Below are 24,742 nucleotides of genomic sequence, written 5' to 3' on the forward strand. Positions count from 1 at the left end.
TACCCTAGATCAATGTGCTTCTCCCACCTTTAGAAATACAGAATTTTTTCCAACCAACCAAACGACGCTCCATTTTCTCTATAATACCATCCAATTAGCTGTGTCTTTGAAAGAAGCTCCCAAGGGAGGACCAAGATAAGTCATGGGTGAGGTAGAAATATTGCACCCAAAGATATCGGCCAAACAAGCAACATTCTCAACCCAATTATCAAGATTGGGAATCAATTCTAACAAGTTTCTTCTTAGAGGCACGTCTTTAATTAGCGAAGTTATAATTGCTATCAAAATTATAAAGACCCACATATTTCTTAGTTAACACTTATATGGGAAAGAGATGTGGCTACATTGACAGTTATAAAACAGAAGACTGTTTGAAAAGTCAACGTTCACTGAGTACTACAGAATAATCCAATTTCAGGAAATTCAATAATGTATTGATGTGTAAACGATAAATGCCAACACCATAATTTAATGAAAAGAACAGATACACAAAAAACTTGGGATATTTCCCTATGTTTGAAATGCTCTAGAGTACATTATACTGAACATTGGAGTGAATGCACGAGCTGCACAAAAGAAAGAAAACAACCAGGAAGGAAGAGGAGAGCTTCAAGAAAGAGCACCTTCCAAACAAGGTCATTGATTCTATTGCTAAACTTCTACATATACCATAAGAGCCACAACAACACAATTTGAGAGAGGATGGTAGAGCCAATTTACCGGGCATTCAAATTAGAAGAACAACTATAATGTCAATCAATGGGGAATTGCAACAAAAACGCAGAGCATAGTCATGAGAGAGAGAGAGAGAGAGAGAGAGAGAGATCACAGTAATACTTGCCTGCCCACTTAATATCTTCCCTTGAACATCCTGAGCAGCCTTCTTAAATTTCTCAATGCCCTAGACACGCAAATAATGAGCAAAGTTTGTCACCAAAGACATGGCACATTAGACGGAACGATGTAAATTTCTCTATAAAGCAGGGACATAAAAGCTAAAAGGGCATCAGACCAGTAAAGCACCCATTTCAATACTATGGACAATGACAAAAGCAAAACAACAAATAAGTTTTGAATGATTTCCACAAAAAAAAAAAAAAACTCAAAAATCAAGTTTGAAAATTTACTTGATTTCATCGTCTTTGAAATTTATTGAGAGACAGAGTTGACAACTGAAAGTGCACATCAGAAATCAAATTCAACAGAATTAATATTTTCTAAGGCAGTAGTATAGAAAAGGAAAAACATTTCCAGTTGCTAATCTTATTTTCTGGTGTTCATTTTGTCCCATATTTGGTCTATCTTCTTGGTTTAAACTTTAAATAGGATATCAGGTGTCTTGTACCGTGCTTTCCAAACTTTTGCCTGTAGCCCAATTGCTCACTTCAGAGGGGCTACAAAGGGGAGAATTTTTCTTTTTTATCAGTACAAAGGAGAGTATTTTTTGATGTTCGCCTATGGTCCAATTGAAAGGAAAAGGCACTTTTCAGGGTCTTCAGCCTCTGGAAATGCTTGGATTACAAAAAAAAAAAAAAAAACATAATATCCATAAAATCCCAAATTTATTTTCTATGAGAAACCTTCTTGTTCACCAAACATGCTGCAACCAACAAAAGCAACGCTTTAAAGAAGAATCTCTTAAGGTCATCCGAAGAACATTCCTTGGATAATGTCATTGTAATAGAAATTATCCAATTACAACGAAAAACTGAACAGATAATATTTCATGTTAGTATATCAAACAATCTTAAACTCATTCTATAGGCTGAGCTTATTGTACTCCTATACATGGGTACGGATCTGAACATACAATTAAAAACATTTCTTTAGATATAGATAAAAACAATTCATGCATATCTGTTCAGCAATCCATCTTTAAGAAACCTCCAAATGGCAACCAGAATGATTATCAATGAATAGATAAAGAGTACATTCATTACAACTAAGTTCCCCAAAATGATAAGTCTTATCAAAAAGTAAATTTCATAGGAAAGCGTTAAATAGGGCATATTATAAGAAAAGATAACAGATCATTGGGATACCGTGGGCCAACAATTCCAATATTATATACTTACCTTGAGCAAAGTCTTTCCAAAACTTGCTTCCTCTTCTGTAATTATGTCCCTAATGCGTGCTTCATTTTGTTTTAGCTCGGGAAAAACCTCACCCATAACTTCAACCACAACCTTTACAAGCCTAAATTCAACATAACCATTGAATTACCCAATAGCAGTTTAATTAGTTTCATAGGAAGAAACAGGGGGATGGATGTACCAGAAGGTAACATGCATAAATGAAAAACATAACAACAATTAAAACACATCTCCCTACCCATTGAAAAATCCTTCTTGAGCTTTTAATACCTCACTTCCGTAACGAACAGCCCGACGAAGAATACGCCTCAGAACATATTCACGACCCTCATTGCCTACATATGAAGTAAAATTGTCATCAATTACAACCAGAATAATCAAGATGACTGCCTGCAACAGATTGAATGTTTTCTTAAATACACATCCAAAAGTAACGAAATCACACTTTCACTAAAAGAGAATATAATGTAGTAGAGAAAAAGAGGCTATAAAAGACCATGTGGTAAATTTTTTTGGTGAGCTTCTTACTGAACAAGTGGGATGGAGGCCGACTTTGAATGGGCTGGTTTTTGGCACTATAGAATTGGAGGAAGTCACAAGGATGGAAAGGGCTTTTGAAGAGGAAGAGGTCTATGATGTAGTAAAGAAAATGGCAAAAGATAAGGCCCCCGGTCCGGACGGTTTCTCCATGGGTTTTTACCAAGAATGTTGGGAGGTGATAAAGGGGGATCTCATGAAGGTGTTTCAAGAGCTCTTCTCGGTAGGCAAATTTGAGAAAAGCCTCAACACCACGTTTCTTGCTCTAATCCCTAAAAAGGTAGGGGCCTCTGAGATTTCTGACTTTCGGCCTATTAGTCTAGTGAGTGGCACGTACAAGATCATTGCTAAAGTACTTGCTAACCGTCTAAGTGGGGTATTGGGACAGATCGTTACTAAGCCCCAAAATGCTTTTGTGAAGGGTAGACAAATACTGGATGCGGTTCTAATTGCTAATGAATGTCTGGACAGCCGTGTGAAAGCGGGTAGCCCAGGGTTGATGTGCAAGCTAGACATGGAGAAGGCATATGATCATGTTAATTGGGATTTTCTTCTATATCTACTGGGTAGGTGTGGATTTGGAGAAAAATGGAGGTCATGGATCAGATGGTGTATCTCCACAGCAAGATTCTCTGTGTTAATCAACGGCAGTCCAGAGGGTTTCTTCCCGAGCTCTCGTGGCTTGAGACAAGGGGATCCATTGTCTCCTTTACTTTTTGTTATTGTTATGGAGGCACTAAGCAAGATGATTTCAGCCTTAGTGACTAATGGTTATATGTGTGGCTTCCAGATTGGAACGGCAAGTAGGGGTACCACTACCATCTCACATTTATTATTTGCAGATGATACGCTTATTATGTGTGAAGCTGAATTAGATCAACTGAGAGCTGTGAGGGCATTGTTGCTTTGTTTTGAAGCAGTGTCTGGTTTAAAAGTGAATTATGATAAATCTGAGTTGGTGCCTATTGGAGAGGTTCAAAATTTGAGAGTATTGGCTGGCATACTGGGTTGCAAGATAGGGTCTCTCCCTATGAACTATTTGGGATTACCTTTGGGTTCAGCCTCGAGGGCGATTTCTATTTGGGATACAGTGATTGAAAAAGTAGAGAGAAGATTGGCAGGTTGGAAGAAAATGTATCTGTCAAAAGGGGGCCGGATTACGCTTATTAAAAGTACGCTCTCTAATTTACCCACTTACTTCTTATCCTTATTTCCTATACCGGCTAGTGTAGCGGGACGTCTTGAGAAGATACAAAGAGACTTTTTGTGGGGGGGTCTAGGTGAAGAATTCAAATTCCATTTAGTCAAGTGGGAAATGGTGTGCCGTCCGATCTCCAATGGTGGTTTGGGTATTAGAAATTTGAGGATGTTCAATCGGGCACTACTTGGCAAATGGTTGTGGCGGTATATTAAGGAACCGGATGCCTTATGGAAGATAGTGATTGAGAACAAATATGGTAGTCTTGAGGGGGGTTGGTGTACTAGAGATGTTCGAGGGGCTGCTGGTAAAGGGCTATGGAAACACATTAGGAGAGGATGGGTGGTTTTCCATCGGCACACAAGATTGCAATTGGGTACAGGTACAAAGATCAGATTTTGGAAGGATGTTTGGTGTTCCGATAATGCTCTACAAGACAGGTTTCCTACACTTTTTATGATTGCAAATGCTAAAGATGCCATGGTGGCGGAGGTAATGGAAGTTGAAGGTAGAAACATCCAATGGAATATCAATTTCTTGCGAGCAGCACATGACTGGGAGATGGGTAGTTTTGTAGACTTTTATAGTCTTTTATACTCTTGTCGCCCAAATACCCAGCATACAGATGATTTGTGGTGGAGTCCAACAAGGAAAGGGATCTTCACTGTTAGCTCCTTTTACAAGGTACTTACACAAGTTCCTGACAGACAATTTCCATGGAGAAAGCTTTGGCGCAATAAGGCTCCTCTCAAAGCTTCTTTCTTTGTTTGGACAGCGGCTCTGGGGAAGGTACTTACTACGGATAATCTAAGGAAAAGAAACATAATTATAGCTAACTGGTGTTGTATGTGTAAAAAAGGGGGTGAATCGGTGGATCATTTACTTTTACACTGCGAAGTAGCCAGGACTATTTGGGATGCGGTGTTTAACAAAGTAGATTTAGCGTGGGCTATGCCAGAAACTGTGGTGGATGCTTTGGCCTGTTGGACCACAATTGGAGGTGCGAGACAGATTAAAGAGGTTTGGAAGATGATTCCAAACTGTATTTTGTGGTGCTTATGGCAGGAGCGCAATGAGAGGATTTTTGAAGACAAAGAGAGATCATTAGCGGAGCTAAAATTGTTATTTTTTAGGACCCTATGTACTTGGGCTAATGCTGTGGTCTTTAATGGCACAGATTTTCATGAGTTTTTAGTTTCTAATGCTCCCACCTAATTAGGATGAGGGCATTAGAACATTTGTTTGTAATTGACATTTGGCTGGATGAATATATACTTATTTTACTTATCAAAAAAAAAGAATATAATAGAGATTAATATTCCATAAATAAATTAAAAGCACAAGAAAATCGTCCAAGCACTCAAAAAGAAGTTAGATGCCCCTATGATGGTTCCACATATCAATTTCTTTTAATGGCACCAGGTGCCTGGGGAGAGTGTCCCGACTAATCCAGGGGTGCACTGATTCCAAATATCAATTATCATTTGAAGTTGCAACTACAAAATTTTAACTTGACGTGAGAGACAAGAGAGTAAAAAGAATAAAGGGAAAAAAAATTATAAACAATTTTTTAAGAATGTGCCATTAGACTTGGTAAAGAAAATTTCATTAAAAAAAAAAAAAAGAATCCAACAAAAATTACGAAAATCGATGAAGGTTGGCTAAGTACAATGTGCTTTTACATTATCTTCAACAACTATCGCCTTTTCCTTTTTAATAGCTTCAACAACAATTTGGAGGTATTCCATAGAAGATGGAACATTGGTTAGTTGGACGGAAGAGGTTGTTTTTGTCAAAGGGAGGCAGTGTAACCATGATCAAGAGCAAACTCTCAAACTTGCCTGCCTAATTTGTCTTTATTTCTCCTAGCAGGCAATGTTATCAACATTCAGAAGTTATATAGGGATTTCTTATGGGATGGTAAGTGGAAGTGGTGAAATTCCATCCAGTGAATTGGACAAAGGTGCGTGTTCACGATTACTTAAGGTGAACTAGGTACAGAAGATGACTACATTCAATAGAGCCTTTATGGAGAAGTGACTTTGGCATTGTGCCAATGAAAGAGAGCCTATGGAGAGCGATAATAGACAAGAAGTATGGTAGTTAGCACTTTAAAAATATATATAACTACTGGACAAGTTGCTGGAGACCAGCTTAGTCAAACCTGAGTTTGGCTCAATTAGTTTAATAAATGAGTTGTTCGTGAACACAAAATTATGATCAACTATTAAACAATACAAGTCGTACAAAACTCAGCTAGACTTAAGATTGTATACACTCAAATAATTTCATTGTTACTATTTTTTCAAGCATCATCTTTTAACTTTATAATGAATATTCCTTAATCATTTAAAAAGATAAAAGGAAATCATGTTCTTCATACTATGTGTATTACTTGAGTCCTTATAAATATTACATTGATATATATTTACATACATATACGTCAACTATATAAAGATATTTATAAAAACTCAAAGTTTGTTCATCAAAATTTGTAGACGAAGTTATAAGATACAATAAATAATATATTTTGCTCAATTTAAGTAACTCATGACCAAGTTTGAACTTACTCAAATGAGTTGTTTGTAAACATAAAATGTAACTGGGTAGTAAGTTCAAACTTAACTTATTTTTGAACAAAATTAAACGAAACAAGGCTTAACCACTTACTACTTGCTCAAACTCGACTCGTATAATTACATTTTACAAATAGAGTTGTGCCTGGGATATTAGAAAACTGATTAATTTTACAAGGTCACTTCGAAGAAAAGGCTTTGCCACCATGCCATAGAAACAGAAAGCCTATAGCGAGCAGTGATAAATATAAACTTAGGTAGAACATGGGGTGGGTGGTGCTCCGATGAGATGAATAAGACTTATGGGATTAGACAATGGGAGAACATCCAAAGGGGTTGGGGGAGTTCTACGGATACATCATATGCATGGTGAGCGATAGATCCAAGATAAGCCCTCCTATAATGTATGGTGTAGAGATCATCCCCTCAAAGGAGCTTTTCAACATCAGTAAGGCCAAGGAAACATTAGTCATAGACAATTTATAGCCTTCAAATGGTCCTCCTCAATGGGCAGTGGAGTTTATCTGCATTATGAAGGACTAGGAAGTCAATCGCTTTACCTCTTTTTATGCATAACTTTATTCTTTCATATTGAGACAGGATGGCAAAAACAAGATGTGTTGGAGCATATCTAAGAGGGTTTTTCAAAGCTGAATCTTTTAGGCATTAATACCCCCATGGTAGCATTAGTATTCCATGGATGATCATTTGGAAGAACCATGAAAGTGGCTTTCTTTGAGTGCAAGAATAGATTAGAGAAGATCCTTAAATTGGATAACCTGCAAAAGAGACATGTTATAGACATAGAGTGGTGTTTTATGTGTACGTGAAATGGGGAGTCCATGGATCATTTTTTACTTCACTGTGACGTGGCTAGCTAATTATTTTTAGTAAGTGGCTAGCTCATTATGACAAGCTATTTTTAGGCCTTGTTTGTGTAACAAGATATTCTCAAGTATTGTCAGATTCTCTCAGATATTTTCTTCCCAAACATCACTCAAACACAACAATTTTAAATTTCAAATCTTCAATTTTTTCATCTAATTATTAACTAATCATTATCCAAACACAAAACTCAATACAATTTTCCCAAACTTCCAAACAAAACACAAAAAACATGATAACTTTTTTAAACTTCAAAACAAAAATAATATTAAAAAATTGTTTGAATTTTTTAACTTTATAATATTTTTATTCAACTTTTTCTCTCTTATCCCAAAACCTAATAAAATATTTTAAATCAAACTATTTCACTACCATTCACAAATATTCTGAGATATTCTAAGTGTCCAAATGAGCCCTTAGTCCTTTTGGACTAATTTGGGCGATCCCTAAATGGGTGGTTGATCTATTTGGAAATGGTGGTTTGATAATCATCAAAATGTGACCTTTGGAAAATAATCCTGTTTGATGCGGCGCATATGGAGGAAAAGAAACGAATGAAGTTTTGAAAATTGCACAAGGAGCACAGAAGAGTTCAAGGCTTTCTTTTTCAGTCCCCTTTACGTTTGGGGGGGCAGCCCATGCATGTTTCTTTAGCCTTAGCTTCCAGGATTTTTCTTTTCTTTTCTTTCTATCGTTAGGGGTATCTGGTGTTTACTCCTTTGTATCTTTACAATGCCTTTATTTCTTTGTGATCATCAATAAAAGTTACATTACTTATCAAAACGTTCTAGTGTTCCAACGTAAGGGGCTGAGTGAAGTCTCTTACAAAAATCTTTACATATTTTTTTTCTAATGGTGAGGAAAAAATGCTCAGAATTAGGAGCTTTCAGGATCAAAATTTCAGACTTTCAGTAACAAGGAGAGGATGCATAGGGAAGTCTCCTTTTTTGAGAATAATGTTTTCTCATTTGCACAGGCAATTGTTTTGGAATGAGAAGGAAAAGAAAAATATCAACTATGTTTGGTAGAATTGCCATTGGTTTATCTTTAAATGGTATACAAGCTAGCAAACTTCATGACCAAATCAAAGACTTCAATTCAGAAGACGATTCTTACAAAGTAAAAACATTTATTTTTTCCCATTCATTTTCTAAAGTTTACAAAAATAGCACATCAAAGGTCTCTATTTAAACCAAAAATCATGACCAAATACCTCAACTAGATGAATAAAAGACCAGGGTAGAAAAATTGGGTGGAAAAAAAATCTCATTTTATAATACTCATTTTTATTTTTATTTTTTTCACTTATCAAAAAAAATACTCTACCTGGACAAGACCCATCAGCAATGGCCAATGAAAGAGTTCTAATGTGATCTGCAACAACTCTGTATGCCATATCAACTCTGTCTAGATCATCTGGTCCAACTTTTCCAGAGTATGATCGAGCCCCAGTTGCCTACAAATAAATGGATTGTCAACAATTCACACTAAAAACAATATGGATTTCCAGTAATCCGATTATAATTCATAATGATCTAATACACCAAGTTACATAATAAGGAGCTAGAAAGTGAGACAAGAAACTCCTTGTTGATAACTTTTTTTTTATATAAGTAAACGATTGCATTAATAGAATAGGCATAGCCCAAGTACACAAGATGGTATTACAAGAGGAAACACCTAACTAGGATGAAGAAAAGGAAACAAGAAAATCATGCAGGTCTAAACCCTTGTTGATAACTAATAGATGCTATGGTTAAAAAATGCCAAAATGGAAAATAGCTAATACAAAGAAAAAATATTCAATAAAATATTAGAAATAGATATTAAAAAATAATCAATTAAAAATGAAATTATAGCAAAAGGAAGCATTGAACCAGAAAACGTAGCAACGGTCCAATGCAAAATTACATTCCATCATAGCCATACCCTGGAAACATGTCAATTCGAACACTGCACCTCCGTTTATATTTCTAACCTTAAAGCTCAACAAAATATATATACTATATAACCTTAAAACAATATTATAATATATACTATATAACCGTCAGCATCACCATCTTACATTTTGGATTGCATCAAATATGGGCAGAAACACATCGGTATCATAGTTGCTCATCTTTCTTTGAAGTATAGACGTCAATCTTTCAAAACCCATGCCAGTATCAACATGCTTAGAAGGTAGAGACTTTAGGGAACCATCGCTTTCCCTATTGAACTGTAAGAAATAACCAAAACAAGTAAGAAAAAATCAAATTAATCGCCAGGCACCACAATAAACCAAAAAGAGAAAAAATAACATCATAACTACAGTAAGGCATATTTTGAAGAAGATTCAGACATCTCATTTCAGAGATGCTAAATGGGATCCACGCGATATAGTGGAGAACTCATACCTTTTAACACCCTAACTCTATATAACTATACTTGGTATATTTATGGTTTTCATTTCTTACAAGTTCCTAAATGGGAACTTTCTTGTTTTGGAAAGTTTAGGGTGTGTTTAGTTAAGGCAAATTTTGAAAATTTTTTTGAAATTTTTTTTAGATGAGTTTTACTAGTCGGGAAAGTAGATAGGAAATTTTGAATAAAACTTTTTTAGATATGATTTATGTTGGGGTTTGTGAAATTGGGTGAGTAGAGTTGAAAATTTGTTTGAATACATTTTTTTAGGTTAGTTATTTTTGTTTTTCTAAATGTATTGGTTTTTGTATTTTTTTATTAGTCACTGAAATCTAGGCAAATGTTTGGATGAAAAATTGAAGTAGAAAGTTTTTTTTTTTATATTGAAAGATTTTTGGCTTGAAGTTGGAAATTATTTTTTCAAAAAATTAGAAAAATGGTGATGAGCAAATATGGCCTTATGGTTTGAAGTAAAAATGAGGTTTTTAAGCATAAATATAGTCTAAAAGATGTTAGATAATGGAATTTTCATAAAATATAGGATCGATTCAAGGATTGAAACTTTAGGGTTAGAACCAGGCTTCAAGGTGCACATGACTAAGTTGGGATTTATACATTGCTCAAAGTTTAATCTTCATGAATGAGTTATCAAGCCTTTTCGTAATGACTTACCAAGCCTCAATTGTGATAAGAAATAGGATATCTTGGAAGAAATAAAAGCTTTTAGAAAAGTCAAAGGCCAAACCGTGCTTTCCTAGACAAACTAAGACTATGGTTTCCAAAAGTCAATCAAAAGAAAATGCTATGTTGAGGGGTCAACACTAGGACATTAGTGTGAAACTCGAACCGTAAGACTTAGTTGGAGAGAGACATTTTTGTGTAAGAAAATTATTAAAGATTCCAAATAATTAGTGAAACCCTTATTTTATTAGGTGAATGATTAGGAAGGAAATTTGAAGTAAAACACTTAACGCATGGATGGCAAATAGGGCCAACATAATGGCAAAAATTTTCCCCAAGTCGAGTTAGGATATATTCCATTACGAAGGGAGAAAGAGGAGTAGTAAATTCAAGGAACAAAACCAGATTAGCATAGTTTGGTCATAATGGTTTGTCTGTCTTGTGCATCAATTTATTCACAATGGTATTGATGCATCAACTTAATTGCAAGAAAGAATTGAAGCGATTCTAAGTCCTATTAATTTGCATTTTGTCAAGGACGATAGTCGAGTGGTCCAGCTATCTGGCTTGATGATGTCAGCAACTCAGAACAATGGTAGTCAATCAAAAAATAAGGTACCTTCCAAATTTTCTCCACCCGTTATTCTTTCTTCTCAGATACCAACAAGTCCTCCATCTGAGAATCCCTTTTTCAGGATAAGGGGCACAAATATGGAAAGGGCAATGATCCCAGATGACATGCATTCTTTGAGAGGGTGGGCATCCAGGTAGCATAAAGAGTCTGGAACTAAATCAATTGAGAACTATCAGGGGGATGTTAAGGTTGGTGGTTTTAGTAAGGGAAGGGTACAAAGATATTAAGTGAGAATTCTAAAGAGGCCAAGACAAAGTTGAGCGCTTTGAAAAGTCAAGAGTCTATGACAAAAAGTTCAACAATTCTGAGCCTTTAATTGTGCATCTACTTGCTATGATTGAAACACTGGATATGCCTCAATCATTCTCTTCAAACTGGGTAATCAAAAGGGTAAGAATTATTGTCAAGGGGTGGGTTTGTGTTAGACCCCCACGTCGAGTTGCCTCTAGAGGTGCCGCACATGCCCTAGTCATGGTGGGGACATGCACCTTGGCTAGCCCACAACCATGCCTTGGCTCGTGGGGTGACAAGCACGAGGCGCCCAGCATGCATGCATGCCTTGGCCCGCACGATGGCCCGCACGATGGCACCCACGGGGAGCCCAGCATGCGGGCTAGCGAGGCTAGCATGCGCACAACATAGCACCGCGCGGCATCACGCGCATCAGCAGGACGCACGCCCATGCGCGCAGCACAACACCGCGCGCCCATGCACGGGGCATTATGCGCCCCAACGGGCCGCACGCCCAGGCGCTTCCCAGTGCGCAGGCCCGTGCGCACATCAGTGGGCCGCATGGCCCTGCGCGCAACCTTGTGCCGCAAGACCATGCGGGCGCCCATGCGCGCGCGCGCACGCCCAGACTTACCTTGCCGCACGCCCGCGTGCCCATGGCCCTCTTGCCGCACGCCAGCACGCCCATGCCCAGTCTGCCGCACACCAGCGAGGCTAGTGGCACGCCACATGGCATGCCATCCAGCGCACGGCTCCAGCCCGTGCCTTGCGGAGCAGGTCAGTGGCATGCCCACCAGGCATGCCATCCAGCGCACGGCTCCAGCCCATGCCATGCAGCCAACGCCCAAGCCACCAGCTTGGGCCATGCCGAACCACTTAGCCATGGACCAACCAACATGCAACCACTTAGTCCACCATGGGCCCATGCATGTCACACTATGGTTTAGTCCATGACTTTATCTTATTATTTTTATTTTAATTAATTATTAATTATTTACTTTCAAGGGACCTATTGGGGGTTTCCAAGTTGTAACTTATAAATAGAACCCTTAGTCATTTCATTCACATCTTTTGGCAAATTCCTAAGAGGAGAGACTTTTGTTTGAGAGATCACAAATCGGTGCCATAGCACTTGGGCTTTTTGGGTGATATTCGTTGATCCCAATGAGAGGATTACACTTTACAATTCTTTGAATAAGTGTAGTTCATTTATCTTGTTCTTGCAACTTGGTTCAATTCATGAATCCAAGTTGTGTTTATCAATATATGAGGTTTATTCAATTCTTGTGCAACTCGTGAATCAAGTGTTGAATTATCTTATTAGTTCTTTTTATTATTCAAGGCATAAGTGTTCTTACTTGTGTTCTTGAGTGATCTTCATATTGTTCTTGGTGTTCATCCATATTTTCGGCTCTTCAATCCATTTCACTCATAAAAGTCGACTAACCTAGTGTTAGTCTACTTTCCATAAATTGTTGGACTCTTCCAACCCTAGTGGCCGAACCCTCTTGTCCATAGTGAGCAAATACCATTCGACCACCACTTCCCTAATTGGGAAAAACCCTAGCCGCCCACTCCACTTTCCAAACTAGGATTCCTATAATTTAGGAATCCCTAGTTGACCCAAACACTTACCCCATTTGGCCAAATCAATCCATTTGAGTTCCTTGAATTTAGGAACATCCCACCAATCATTCCCCAAGCTTGTTCGGCCAACCCTAGCCGCCCAAGCCTTGCCCTAATTCCTAAACCCTAAACACAAACCCTAGCCGCCACCTCCATATTCTCAAACCCTAAACCTAATCCCAAAGTGGCGCCAACCCTCATTCTACCCCATTGCCGTGCACCACTTTTCTCATTGCTACCATAAACTTTACCAACCTTTTCCACCATCACATTCATCCATTCTAGCCTAAACACTTGACCATATCCCATCCAAGTGGTCATCTTGACCACCATTGTTCGAGAATCAAGCAAGAGAGGAACGGAGGATCGGTCATCACAACAACCATATTGGCGTGGAGAACATAGTGTTTAGGGACTTGACCGAGGTCCCTAACAGTTTGTCAAGTGATGGTTTTGAGGATCAAATTATAGATTTTTCTAGCAATCAAAGCCGGTAGACAACGTATAGGGTTGATTGAAGGCTTTGAAGCTCAAGATATGCCCCAACCATTATCTTCAAATTGGTCAATTGAAAGTATAAGAGTTACACCCACCCAAGCCACATCTAGGCCCAAACTTCAAAAAGATTAGCTACTGCTCCAGATTTCAGTTTAAAGAAAATTAAAAGAGGAGATCGTGAGTTGAAGAGGCCAATATATTTAGTTATTTATGATGCAAAGGAAAGATAATCAACCAGAGGAAAAGGTAAGGGGAGGGTTCAAACAAATCTTAATGAACCTGAAGATGGTGTCATGGAATGTGGGAGAGTTGAATGAGAAGGAAAAAATATGAAACTAGGATTTTTTTTGTTTGTGTCCATGTTAATAAAAAAGACTAGATATATTATAACAATGTTTTCAAAGAAGTCCAATTACCTTTTTATTGTCCACGTGCTACTTAATGAATATTTGATTCATTTTTCATATTTTAAAATATCTTCAGTTATGATAGGGACAAGTCTACAAGCCAAAGTCAATTAAGGAGCCCTTTGACATATTAAAGATTGAAATCATTGTTTATCACATATGTTAAAAGGACTTTATTTATGTTTGTTTTACAACATTATGGTTTATCCATAATTACATTGAGATTTAGGCCCCGTTTGGATTGAGAAACGATCTCAACTCATCTCACTTCATTACAACTTTCTCAAATTCTCATACAAAATATAATAAACAATTCAACTTTTTTAAATCCCAAAACAATAATAATATTAAAAAATAATATTCTAATAATATTTTATTCAACTTTTTACATTCATCTCAACTCACTATCCAAACGGACCTTAAAAGTAATTGACACTGTTTGAGGTTTAAAATATTTACAAAACTCTTTTTTCTTGATGTTATTGAGTAGTGAAGTAACATTCCTAGCTTTGTTACAAAGGCAGTGTTACATACCTGGATAAAGACAAGGTTCCAAATCTCAATGCACGTAGGATCGTCATTGTTAACTAATGATGCAGCGTCCCGATTACCGATCCTATCATAGTGAATTTCAGTGCAAGGTCCACAAGGACCAGTATCACCCATCTCCCAAAAATTGTCCTATTTAGAGACACAAAAACACTAAACCTAATTAGAAAAATATAATGAAAAAGAAAACAAATGCACAAGAAAAATTATCAACTAGATGGAACCTTTGCACCTAAGTGAGAAAGGAATGTATATGGCATATTGTTGGATGTTTAAACTAAATTAATTTTTTTTTAATGTAAACAGAAAAATAAGATCTTAATTGCAAGAGTTAGCGCACTCGTAAGTTGTTTGAAAAACAAGCACATATGTGGTTACAAAGTTACGAATGCATGTAATAACATAGAGACAATTTCATGGTTAAACGCATAAGTAGCCCCTCAAATGTATTTCTATATTTTTTCACCTTTCGGCGTTTAAAACATGTAAATTCAGAAGCAATGGAATATGTTCTAAACTATTACATAAGAGATCAAATTCCAAGAATATTTGTGACAGAATGTAAAAGTGTAAGCCCTTCTCTAATTAGGTGATTCTCATGTATACTCATTGTGTACTTATGCTTTGCCTACTTCTATGAATAAAATTTCTTGATTACCTATCAGAAAAGTGTAAACCCTTTTTTTTATTGGCACCGGGTGTTCCGGAACAGTGTCCCAACTAACCTCGGGGATGCATGGCCCTCGGCAAGGAGTTTCTCACAAGTGCATCTCGGGTAATTCAAGAGAAAAATCTCTCAGTCCAATGGCCCCTAGAGATTTTTTTTTTTTAACAAGTAAGAAATTTTATTGATTGAATGAAACTAGGCAACGCCCATATACACAGGAAGTATACAAAAGAGACTCCTAATCACATTCTAGAAAGCTGAAAAGAAAACAAGAACTCGTGAACGTTCCCTCCCTTTAGTACAATAGCAGCCAACCATTGAACTAAAGAAAACACAAAAAAATTCCATAATTCCCCCACATTTCGCTCCTTGTTGTTGAAGCATCTCTAGTTTCGTTCCGTCCATATACACCACAATAGACACAAAGGAACCATCCTCCATGTCGCTGCGAGTTGGAAGCAATGATGATGCCTATTCCAACATGCTAAAAGTTCCATCACACTCTTAGGCATGACCCAAGACAGCCCGGCTCGACTGAAAATACCCGCCCATAGCTCCCTCGCCACCTCACAATGCAAGAAAAGGTGCTCAATTGATTCACCATTACTTTTACACATGTAAAACCACTCCATCACAATCATTCCACGTTTCCTTAAATTGCCAGCCGTCAAAATCTTTCCCCAAGCAGCAGTCCAAGTGAAAAAAGAGACTTTTGGGGGTACGAGAACTCTCCAAATACCTTTCCAAGGGAACCGAATGGGCTAATGAGCTGCCAACTCTTTATAGAAGGACTTAACAGAAAATTTTTTGTGCCCTGAATGTTTCCACAACATTCTATCCCTCCCGTTTCCTCCTAACTTCTTGGAATATAAAAGAATGTAAAAACCTGCTATTTCATCCACTTCCCAGTCTTGCGCGTTTTTGGATAAGATCAAATTCCACAGAACACTCCCATTGGCATGGCACATTACATCTGAGACAACGGCCTGCTGATTTTCAGCCAATCTGAAAACACTTGGAAAAATAGTAAATAGAGCACTCTCGCCACACCATACATCAAACCAAAAACTGATTCTAGTCCCCACACCCATCTCAAAACTAGTGTGTTTTACGAACTCCTCCCACCCCTTTCTGATAAATTTCCAAAGGCTTACACCAAAGGTACCCCTACCCTCCTTAGAACACCAACCCCCCCAATCACAACCATACTTTCGAACAATAACAAATCTCCTCAGTGAATCCTCTTCCAGTTGAAATCTCCACAACCACTTCCCCAAGAGGACTTTGTTAAAAAAGGACAGGCTACGCACCCCCCAAGCCTCCTGACTCCTTCGAGCAACACGTCTTCTGCCAACTCACAAGATGAAATTTATGTTCTTCCCCAATACCACCCCACAAGAAAGCCCTAAACAATTTCTCAATCCAATTGGCCACACACCCACCGGTAAAAGGAACAAGGATAGAAAATAAGTAGGAAGATTGGAGAGGGTACTTTTGATGAGGGTAAGTCCCCCCCCTTTTGATAAGTAGAGCCGTTTCCAACCCGCCAATCTTTTTTCTACCTTCTCTACAATGCCATCCCATATGTATTTTGCTTTGAAAGAGGCCCCCAAAGGCAGGCCAAGGTATTTCATAGGAAGAGAGGCCACTTTGCACCCCAACAAACTTGCTAGATGATTGATATTGTCCACCACCGCCACCGGGACCAATTCCGACTTTTCCAAATTCACCTTAAGGCCCGAGACAACTTCAAAACACAAAAGAACAGCCCTTAAAGCTTGCAAATGTCCACTATCAGCATCACAGAGGATTAAAGTGTCATTTGCATAAAACAAATGAGAAATGGAAAAAGCAACGGAGGTAGAGTTGCCCAATGAAAAACCAGCAATAAAACCTCCCTTTACCGCCGCCTCCACCATACGACTCAAGGCCTCCATCACTACAACAAAGAGAAAGGGAGATAACGGGTCCCCTTGTCTCAATCCCCTCGAGCTCGAGAAGAAACCACAAGGTTGCCCATTAACTAAAATAGAAAACCGAGCGGATGATACACAATGTTTCACCCAACCACACCTCCTCAACATATATATCAAAAAATCCCAGCACACATGATTGTAAGCCTTTTCCATATTCAACTTGCAAAGGACTCCTGGAATATTTGCCCCCAGCCGGATATCCAGACACTCATTCCCTACCAAAACTGAGTCTAAAATTTGCCAGCCACGTACAAAGGCATTTTGGGCTTGGAAATGATTTTATCCATCACCAAACTCATTCGATTAGCTAACACCTTTGAAATAATTTTATAAATCCCACCTACCAGACTGATGGGGAGGAAATCTTTCAATTTAATAGCACCTGCTAGCTTCAGAATGAGTGCAATAAAAGTAGCATTAAGGGACTTTTCAAACTTTTGGCAAGAATGAAATTCATGTAAGACCCTCATCACATCCTCTTTCACTATGTCCCAACTTTCTTGAAAGAAAGACATAGAGAAACCATCCAGACCCGGAGCTTTATCTTTGCACATCCCTCTCACTACCTACAGCACTTCTGACACCTCAAACGGTCTCTCTAACAAACTCGCTGTACTACCATCCAACTGTTCAAAATGTAATCCATCCAATTTAGGGTGCCACACCTCCGTCACTTTAAAAAGCTCTTCATAATAATTCTCTATATGGGCCTAAATGTCTGCTAGAGATTGATGCACTATGGTACCAGAATGAATCACCTCAATCACATTATTGCGCCTGTGAGAATTTGCCATTTTATGAAAGAACTTAGTACATTTGTCGCCCTTCTTCAACCACGTCATCCTAGATTTTTGCCGCAAGAGATTTCTTCTAACAACAAAACCCTTTCTATTTCGCACACCACCTCAATTTTTCTCAACAAAGACTCCTCGTTTACCTCCCCCTCTTCTAAAGAGCTCAACTCATTCCACAGAATACTCTTTTGTTCATCAGTGTGTCTAAAAATCTCAATATTCCACTTCTTCAGATCCAACTTGAGGGCTTTAAGTTTAGAAGCCACAATAAAGCTGGGAGTACCATGAAAAGAGTATGAGGCCCACCAATTACTTACCTTCTCCCCAAAACCAACCGTTTGGAGCCACATATTTTCAAATTTGAAATATCTCCCTCCCCCATAGAAACCACCACAATCTAGCAAAATGGAGAAATGGTCAGAACATACCCTTGGCGAACGCTTCTGAATTAGATCCGGAAAATGTGACTCCCATGAAGAAGAGACCATAAATCTGTCTAATCTTAACCCCCCTCTAATGTTAGACCAGGTGTAAGAACCCCCCCCCCCCACTAGAGGAAGATCAATCGAATTGAGATTGAAAATCAGCTTTGAAAAGTCTTCCATAGCCCGTGTCAAAGAAGAAATCCCCGCCCTCTCACAAGGAAAGCGTACCACGTTAAAATCCCCGCACACAACCCAAGGTAATTCCCAAATATCCATATTAGGTCCATACACCCCCACAAGAGCCCACCTCCAACCATCCACAACATTCTTAAAAGAGATGGTCATTGAATGGTTCCCAATGCAATCCTCTACTAGATTCACCACTCTCTTATCTCACATTAACAAAACCCCTCCGGATGCACCCAAAGAGGCTAAGAAACTCCATCCCACAAACAAGCAACCCCATAGACTCCGGATAATATTCCTATCAACATGGCTCACCTTAGTCTCTTGGATACAAACAATATCAACTTTCCAACTGCGAAGAAGAGAACGAATGCAAAGACGCTTATTTGCATCGTTAATCCCCCTAACATTCCACGATATGATTTTAGGCTTCATAAGAAAAACTGCTCCCCCTCCCCTTCTGTCTTTCCCTACCCACACTCCCCTCTGTATTATCAAAATTGATAGTGCATATTAATCTTCTCAACTCTCTATCTTGTTTGGCGGCCAACTTTTCTGCCGTTGAACAACCAGATTCAATGGCCACCAGAAGAGCCCTGAACTGCTCTTCGCATCCCGCACAAGAAATCCCCAGGAATCCCTAAAGCTCCTCCACCTTTTTCAGCAACCAATCCGCAGGGATAGGGACTGGTTTAGAGTGAACTATACAGAGCGGGGTAGGACTACCCAACTCATTCGGATCACCCCTATCTTTACTGACTACCATCTGTACGCCCCCTGAAAATTCATTTGACACCTCTATTACGGACCCCACCTCTGTTGGCCCACTGACCACAATCAACTCATTAGGAATAGGCCCCACTTCCCCTGCCGCCGTAAGCCCAGAAAAACCCCTCCCCGCAGCTCATCCGAAGACAACTCAACACTGCTACTCTCGCCTGCGTCACCAAAACAGGGTTGTGTCCCCCTCAAAGGCATTTCCCCCATCCTTGGGATAGGTAAACTGGTCTCCCCACCCAAAACCGCCGAGATGGGTATGCTGGACTCCCCTTCGGAACCTCCCTTTCCATTACCGTCCTCTCTAATTTCTCCTTCCTCAAAATTCTCACACTCCCTCCGAGAAACTAACGTTGCGAACCCACCAAGGTGGTCGCCGGGAGCCGGCAACCCTCTCTGTGGTGGAGCTGGGTCCGGCCGATCACTTATCGGGGACATGATGAGGGGGCAACTCCACTGCACCGGTTTATCAGGCAAGACCCGATATTTCTTCTTCCATAACCGTGCTAGGCTTGAGCCCTTGTACAGCCCAAATCTAGTAGAAAGCCCGATATGAGAGGCCCCGTAGGAAATTGGCCCAAGCCCGAGCCCACGTCCCCAACAGCCTTACCTTTAACGCACCGTTTCAACCAACTGATATTTTCAGACAGAACACCCACTTGAAGTTCCATCTCAGCCAACGTCTGGAGAAGCAATTCCATCTCAACACCGTTTCAGCCCGACCGTTGCCCTGCCATTCTCCTTACACCTTTGAGCCCTCACTAAAGAGAAAGACCCTCTTGTACCTGTCGAGCATGCCCTCTCTGTTGTTTTTGCTGCTCGAGGCACCTCGAGCGCCTCTCGGTACGACCGTGCGAAAAGCTTAAGCACCGTCACCGATGGTGGGTGCGAGCTTCCACTGCCTCTGTTTTTCTCACCCGAAACAGAGGTTGGAGCTAACAGCTCCTTCAAGGTCTCTCCAAAGTTCCTCCATTTGTCCCCCGTCCTCCCTATCGGAACTACTATCAGACCGCGCCTCCTCCAAGCCCAAACTCCGACAAGGAAAAGAACCTGCCATGAGTGTTATGTCTTCTCTGCAAAACTAGTACCTGACTTCCCCTCCTGCGAGTTCTAAGAAACTCAAAGGGACCCCCAGAAGCAATACATTACTTTACCTTAGCAGCCAGCCATGCCAAAGTATCTTGGTCGATGGAGATATATTTGACGATCCGACAGCAACTCTCCATTATTCTCCACCATCTATCATCTTCCTTCTTAAACTCGAAGGTCTTATAATCAATAATAACGTTACGACACGACTCCATCACAACCAAACCAAACGTTAAAGCAGAGTAACACTAATCACTAACTAGGAAACCAAAAAGCTTAGACACCAATAGCGCTACTCCAATGACGACGAAGCACCATCGTGTTTTTTCGCATGTGTACGGAGAGAAAAAATTTTAGGAGAGAGAAACAAAAGTTCAGGGAACACTCTTGGCTTGTTTGCACTCAAGGGGATTTGAACCTTAGACTTGGGAAGCATACCCCCAAGCCCAAGGCCTTTACCACTTGAGCCAACTCATAGGGCTGTGTAGACCCTTGTCCCTAAAACATGAAAGAGAAATATCGTGGAAAGTCATACTTTGCATCCAAAAGGCAGCACACGTGCTGGTGGTAAGAATCTAAGCCATACGTCTCTAGCTTCATTGTCAGGAGCAAGACCCAGTTTCTCATCACCACCAAAATATGTGGCATAGAAACGATCTTTAGGTAGTTTATAAACCTGTAACAAGGAAAGATTATTAGATGTGACACATTTTAGATATAAAATGCAAGAATATCATATGAAAGACAATTTCACTCTAAATCAGGGCATACAGGAAAATTTCATTAGCAATCTCCATCGAAAAGCCAAATGCAAAAAAAAATTTATACAAGAATGTGGGAGCAATGCAATGGGTGCATCAACAAAATTTCCCATTCGCTAATCTATTGATACAAACAAGTTGACCTAGTCTTTAATATGAAATTACAATGAGTATGATTACAAAGCATTTTCATTCAACCCAACAATCAAACATCTAATATGAATCTTTAAAAATAACTTGCCTCTGTAAGAAGTTCCCAAGCCCATTCAATGGCTTCTTTCTTAAAATAGTCTCCAAATGACCAGTTACCAAGCATCTCAAAGAAGGTGTGATGGTACGTGTCTTTCCCTACATCATCAAGATCATTGTGCTTTCCACCGGCTCGAATGCACTTTTGGGTGTTGCAAGCACGAGTCAGTTTGCTTAAGGAAGTGTTAGGGTCAGCCGTACCCAAAAAGATGGGCTTGAACTGATTCATACCTGTTTTTTGTATCAAAATTTGTCTGAGTCTCAATACTCAATCACATAACTATGAAAGCCAGAGTCCATAAAGAAATGAAGATAAAATCCCAAAACAAAACTCTCATTCCCGATGAGTGCTTATCTAAACAAAGTGGGTGTGTAAAAGAAATTTGCATCCATCACTTATGTCTTTATTGGCTTCCTCAACAGTATATCTAAAACGAAACCAATTCCAAGCTTTCTAGAGAACCAAAACCGAGGCAGAAGGTAAACGAGAACCATACCAGCATTAGCAAATAGTAGAGTTGGATCGTTGACCGGCACAACGGGGCTGGACTGCCAGTTTACGTGGTTCTTCTCTACGAAGAACTTGATAAAAGTGTCCCTGACACGGTTAGCCGGCCATTCCACGGATTCGGCATCGGACATGTTAGGAGTAGCCGACGTAACTAACATAGATGAACTAACATCAAATAGCAAATAAATAAATGAGATATTAGGCAATTTCAGAAGGTCACACCAGGAAGATATGGCAGAAAAACCTTGACGGCTGAGAAATGAAATTATCAAACCCAAATTGAACTCAAAAAGAGCAACAAATATACCTAAAAAATAAGAATTGACAACAGATCAACCTACAGAACACGCAACAGTCCATAACAGTTTGTTTGGTTGCCAAGAAAACAGAGGAAAATCACAATCGAATGTCCTACAAATATGAGATTCAAGACTTTTGACTTTTTCTTCTTCCTTCCTTTATCAACAGCATCAGAATCAGAATTTTTATTATACCAATTAAAAAAAATGTAACTACTTACTTGAGAGAATGAGAAGGCAGAGGACTCTGAAGCCACACAGAGAGAGAAAGAGAGAGAGAGAGAGGTATTTAAATGGAATGAAAGGATTCTATACTTCTTGTTTCATTCGTCCGTTTACTTTTTTTGTTAATAATATATCGGTTGATCAGCCAATTCCCTAGTGGTTCCCCATAAGGCTGAGCACCAACCAAGTCGGAGTCGATATGGCCATCCTCTGACTCCGACTTTGACGGAGGTCGAAACGACCTCCAACTCCGACTCCGACATGTTCATCCTCCACTCCGGCTCCGGCTCTGACTCCAACTTGTCAGAGCGAAGTAGGATTTGGGCTTTTTTTTTTTTACTTTTTTTTTTATTGTTTTCAACTTCATATTTGGCACACCTTTTAAAAAATAATTTTTTGTGTGAGCTTTTAAATTATCAAAAATCACAATCTAAAGTAAATAATTTACTTTTTACTAAAAACATAACAAAAAATAAAACTAAATAAAAACAAGTAACATACTAAGTTACTAACATGCTTCAAAAAATTAAAAATGACTAATCACTGCAATAAACATCCACTCCCATCAATGCATCATCCATCATCCACATCCAACTAATCACTTCAAGTCTACAATAAACATCCACACCCATCATCCATCCACCACATCCAAAATCATCGACACCCATCATCCACATCAATCATAATAATAAGTTCTTACAACAATTACAACAAACATTTTTTAAGTTCTAATTTGGAAAAAAAAAAGGGAGAAACCCAACATTTTCTAAGTGCCAACCAAATTAAATGTTCCCAACAACAAACATATTACAACAAATTAAATGTTCCAAGTGCCACACTGCCATTCCAACTTCTAAGTTGTGCTTAAAAAAAATATGAAAAGATTTTAGTTAGAAAATATTTTTCTATGCCAACCAGAAAATGATAATGACAACAGAGCTAACTATGAATTTTGCTATGCAGTAAATATCCACTATCCTCCATGAATTTCACAGAAAATAACATTAATACCATGAAATTTAGGAGTTCCCGAACTCCAAGAACAGTATAACAGTTCAAAGAGACTAACAAACTCCAACCACTAACAATTCAATGATCTTACAAACTCCAAAAATCCAATGAAGCATTGTTGATGGTCCTCTTAATTCAACCAAGGAACGTGATATAAGTTATCCAATCTTTCTTTTCATGATTTTCAAGATTGCAAGCCACAAAACAGACATCAATAGGACTTTCAGGGAATAACATGACAACTTATGTCGTATATGCACTAAATTAGTTTATCAAAAAGAGGTCATTTAGTCAAGCCTGAATTCCTAAAGGTGATAAAACTTCAACTTTGTACTTATAAAAATGTTCAACTTTGTGGTACACAGATTAACTGCCCAAACACACCATCAATTACAGAAAGAAAATAAAACAGCCCATATGTTCACTAAAATGGTCCCAACTTTAGCATCATATTAACTTATCAAAAAACCTTTAGCATCATATTAATATATAAACAGCCCCAAACCACAACAAACAAACAAAAACAGCTCCAAAAACAAGTATAATCACAGTTTATTCATTCAAAACATCCCAACAAAAACAGCCACAATATTAACTCAAATTAAAACAGCCCCAGTATAATCACAGTTTTATCCAATCATTCCTTGCAACAACAAAAAAACAGCCCCAAACTCATTCTATTTTAGTTACACAGAGTTTACACAAACTCATCAACTGCAACATCCATCCAAACAAGTATAATCATAGTTTATTCCTTCAAAACATCCCAACAAAAACAGCCCCAATATTAACTCAAACTCATCAACTGCAAGTCTGCAACATCCATCCTATTTTAGTTACACATATTTTATACAAACTCATCATCACAAAATTACACAGATTTTACACAAAGTCATCACCACAAAATTACACAGATTTTACACAACCATATCATCACAACATTACACAGATTTTACACAACCATATCATCACAACATTACACAGATTCACATTTTACACAAAGAGAGAGAAGACAAAGGGAGAAGAGAGAGAGGCTTACCGTGTCGACTGCGGCCTGCGGGGGTGGTTACTGGGTCTGGGTCTGGGTCAGGGAGACAGAGAGACAGAGAGAGACGAGAGTGGCCCTGTGGAGGCTAGCGTTTTTCTAAGGCTGAATCCGAAGGAAAATGGAAATTATGAGGAGGAGAGAGAGGGACGAGAGTGACTGGGTCCTGCGGACGAGGGTTTAGCACGAGCCAAGATTCCAAATTGTCTTTACAAAGATTCTCCTCATTTACTCGTTACGTAATCTTTATCAAATATTCTATTCGTCCAGCGTTTGATAAACCATTCTTTATGTTTTGAAAAAATATATTTATAACCGTTAACTCTATAATTATCGTATAATTATTTATAAAAAAATAAATAAAATATAAGATTTATATAAAAAAATTAATTTTTCATAATAAATTTTA

General features: G+C 38.7%; 1 protein-coding gene across 2 annotated transcripts in view; it reads right to left on the minus strand.

Annotated features, from left to right (window-relative positions):
• The window catches only part of LOC109005776 (alanine--tRNA ligase-like), a 36,664-nt gene extending 12,140 nt beyond the window's left edge, over positions 1-24,524 (minus strand). Inside the window, exons 1-10 of one of the 2 annotated variants that reach the window (XM_035684055.1) lie at positions 24,328-24,524; positions 21,740-21,904; positions 21,235-21,473; positions 20,768-20,908; positions 14,304-14,450; positions 9,355-9,507; positions 8,616-8,745; positions 2,332-2,428; positions 2,076-2,196; positions 842-901 (exon numbers count right to left, since the gene is read on the minus strand). In XM_035684055.1, the coding sequence (XP_035539948.1) occupies positions 842-901; positions 2,076-2,196; positions 2,332-2,428; positions 8,616-8,745; positions 9,355-9,507; positions 14,304-14,450; positions 20,768-20,908; positions 21,235-21,473; positions 21,740-21,884 (1,233 nt within the window). In that variant the 5' untranslated portion in view covers positions 21,885-21,904; positions 24,328-24,524. Of the gene's footprint in view, positions 1-841; positions 902-2,075; positions 2,197-2,331; positions 2,429-8,615; positions 8,746-9,354; positions 9,508-14,303; positions 14,451-20,767; positions 20,909-21,234; positions 21,474-21,739; positions 21,919-24,327 lie in introns of both variants that reach the window. The other variant, XM_035684054.1, reaches the window with a different exon arrangement.
• Between the last annotated feature and the right edge of the window lie 218 nt (positions 24,525-24,742).

Source organism: Juglans regia, chromosome 13, assembly GCF_001411555.2.
Source record: "Juglans regia cultivar Chandler chromosome 13, Walnut 2.0, whole genome shotgun sequence".
Taxonomy (NCBI): Eukaryota; Viridiplantae; Streptophyta; class Magnoliopsida; order Fagales; family Juglandaceae; genus Juglans; species Juglans regia.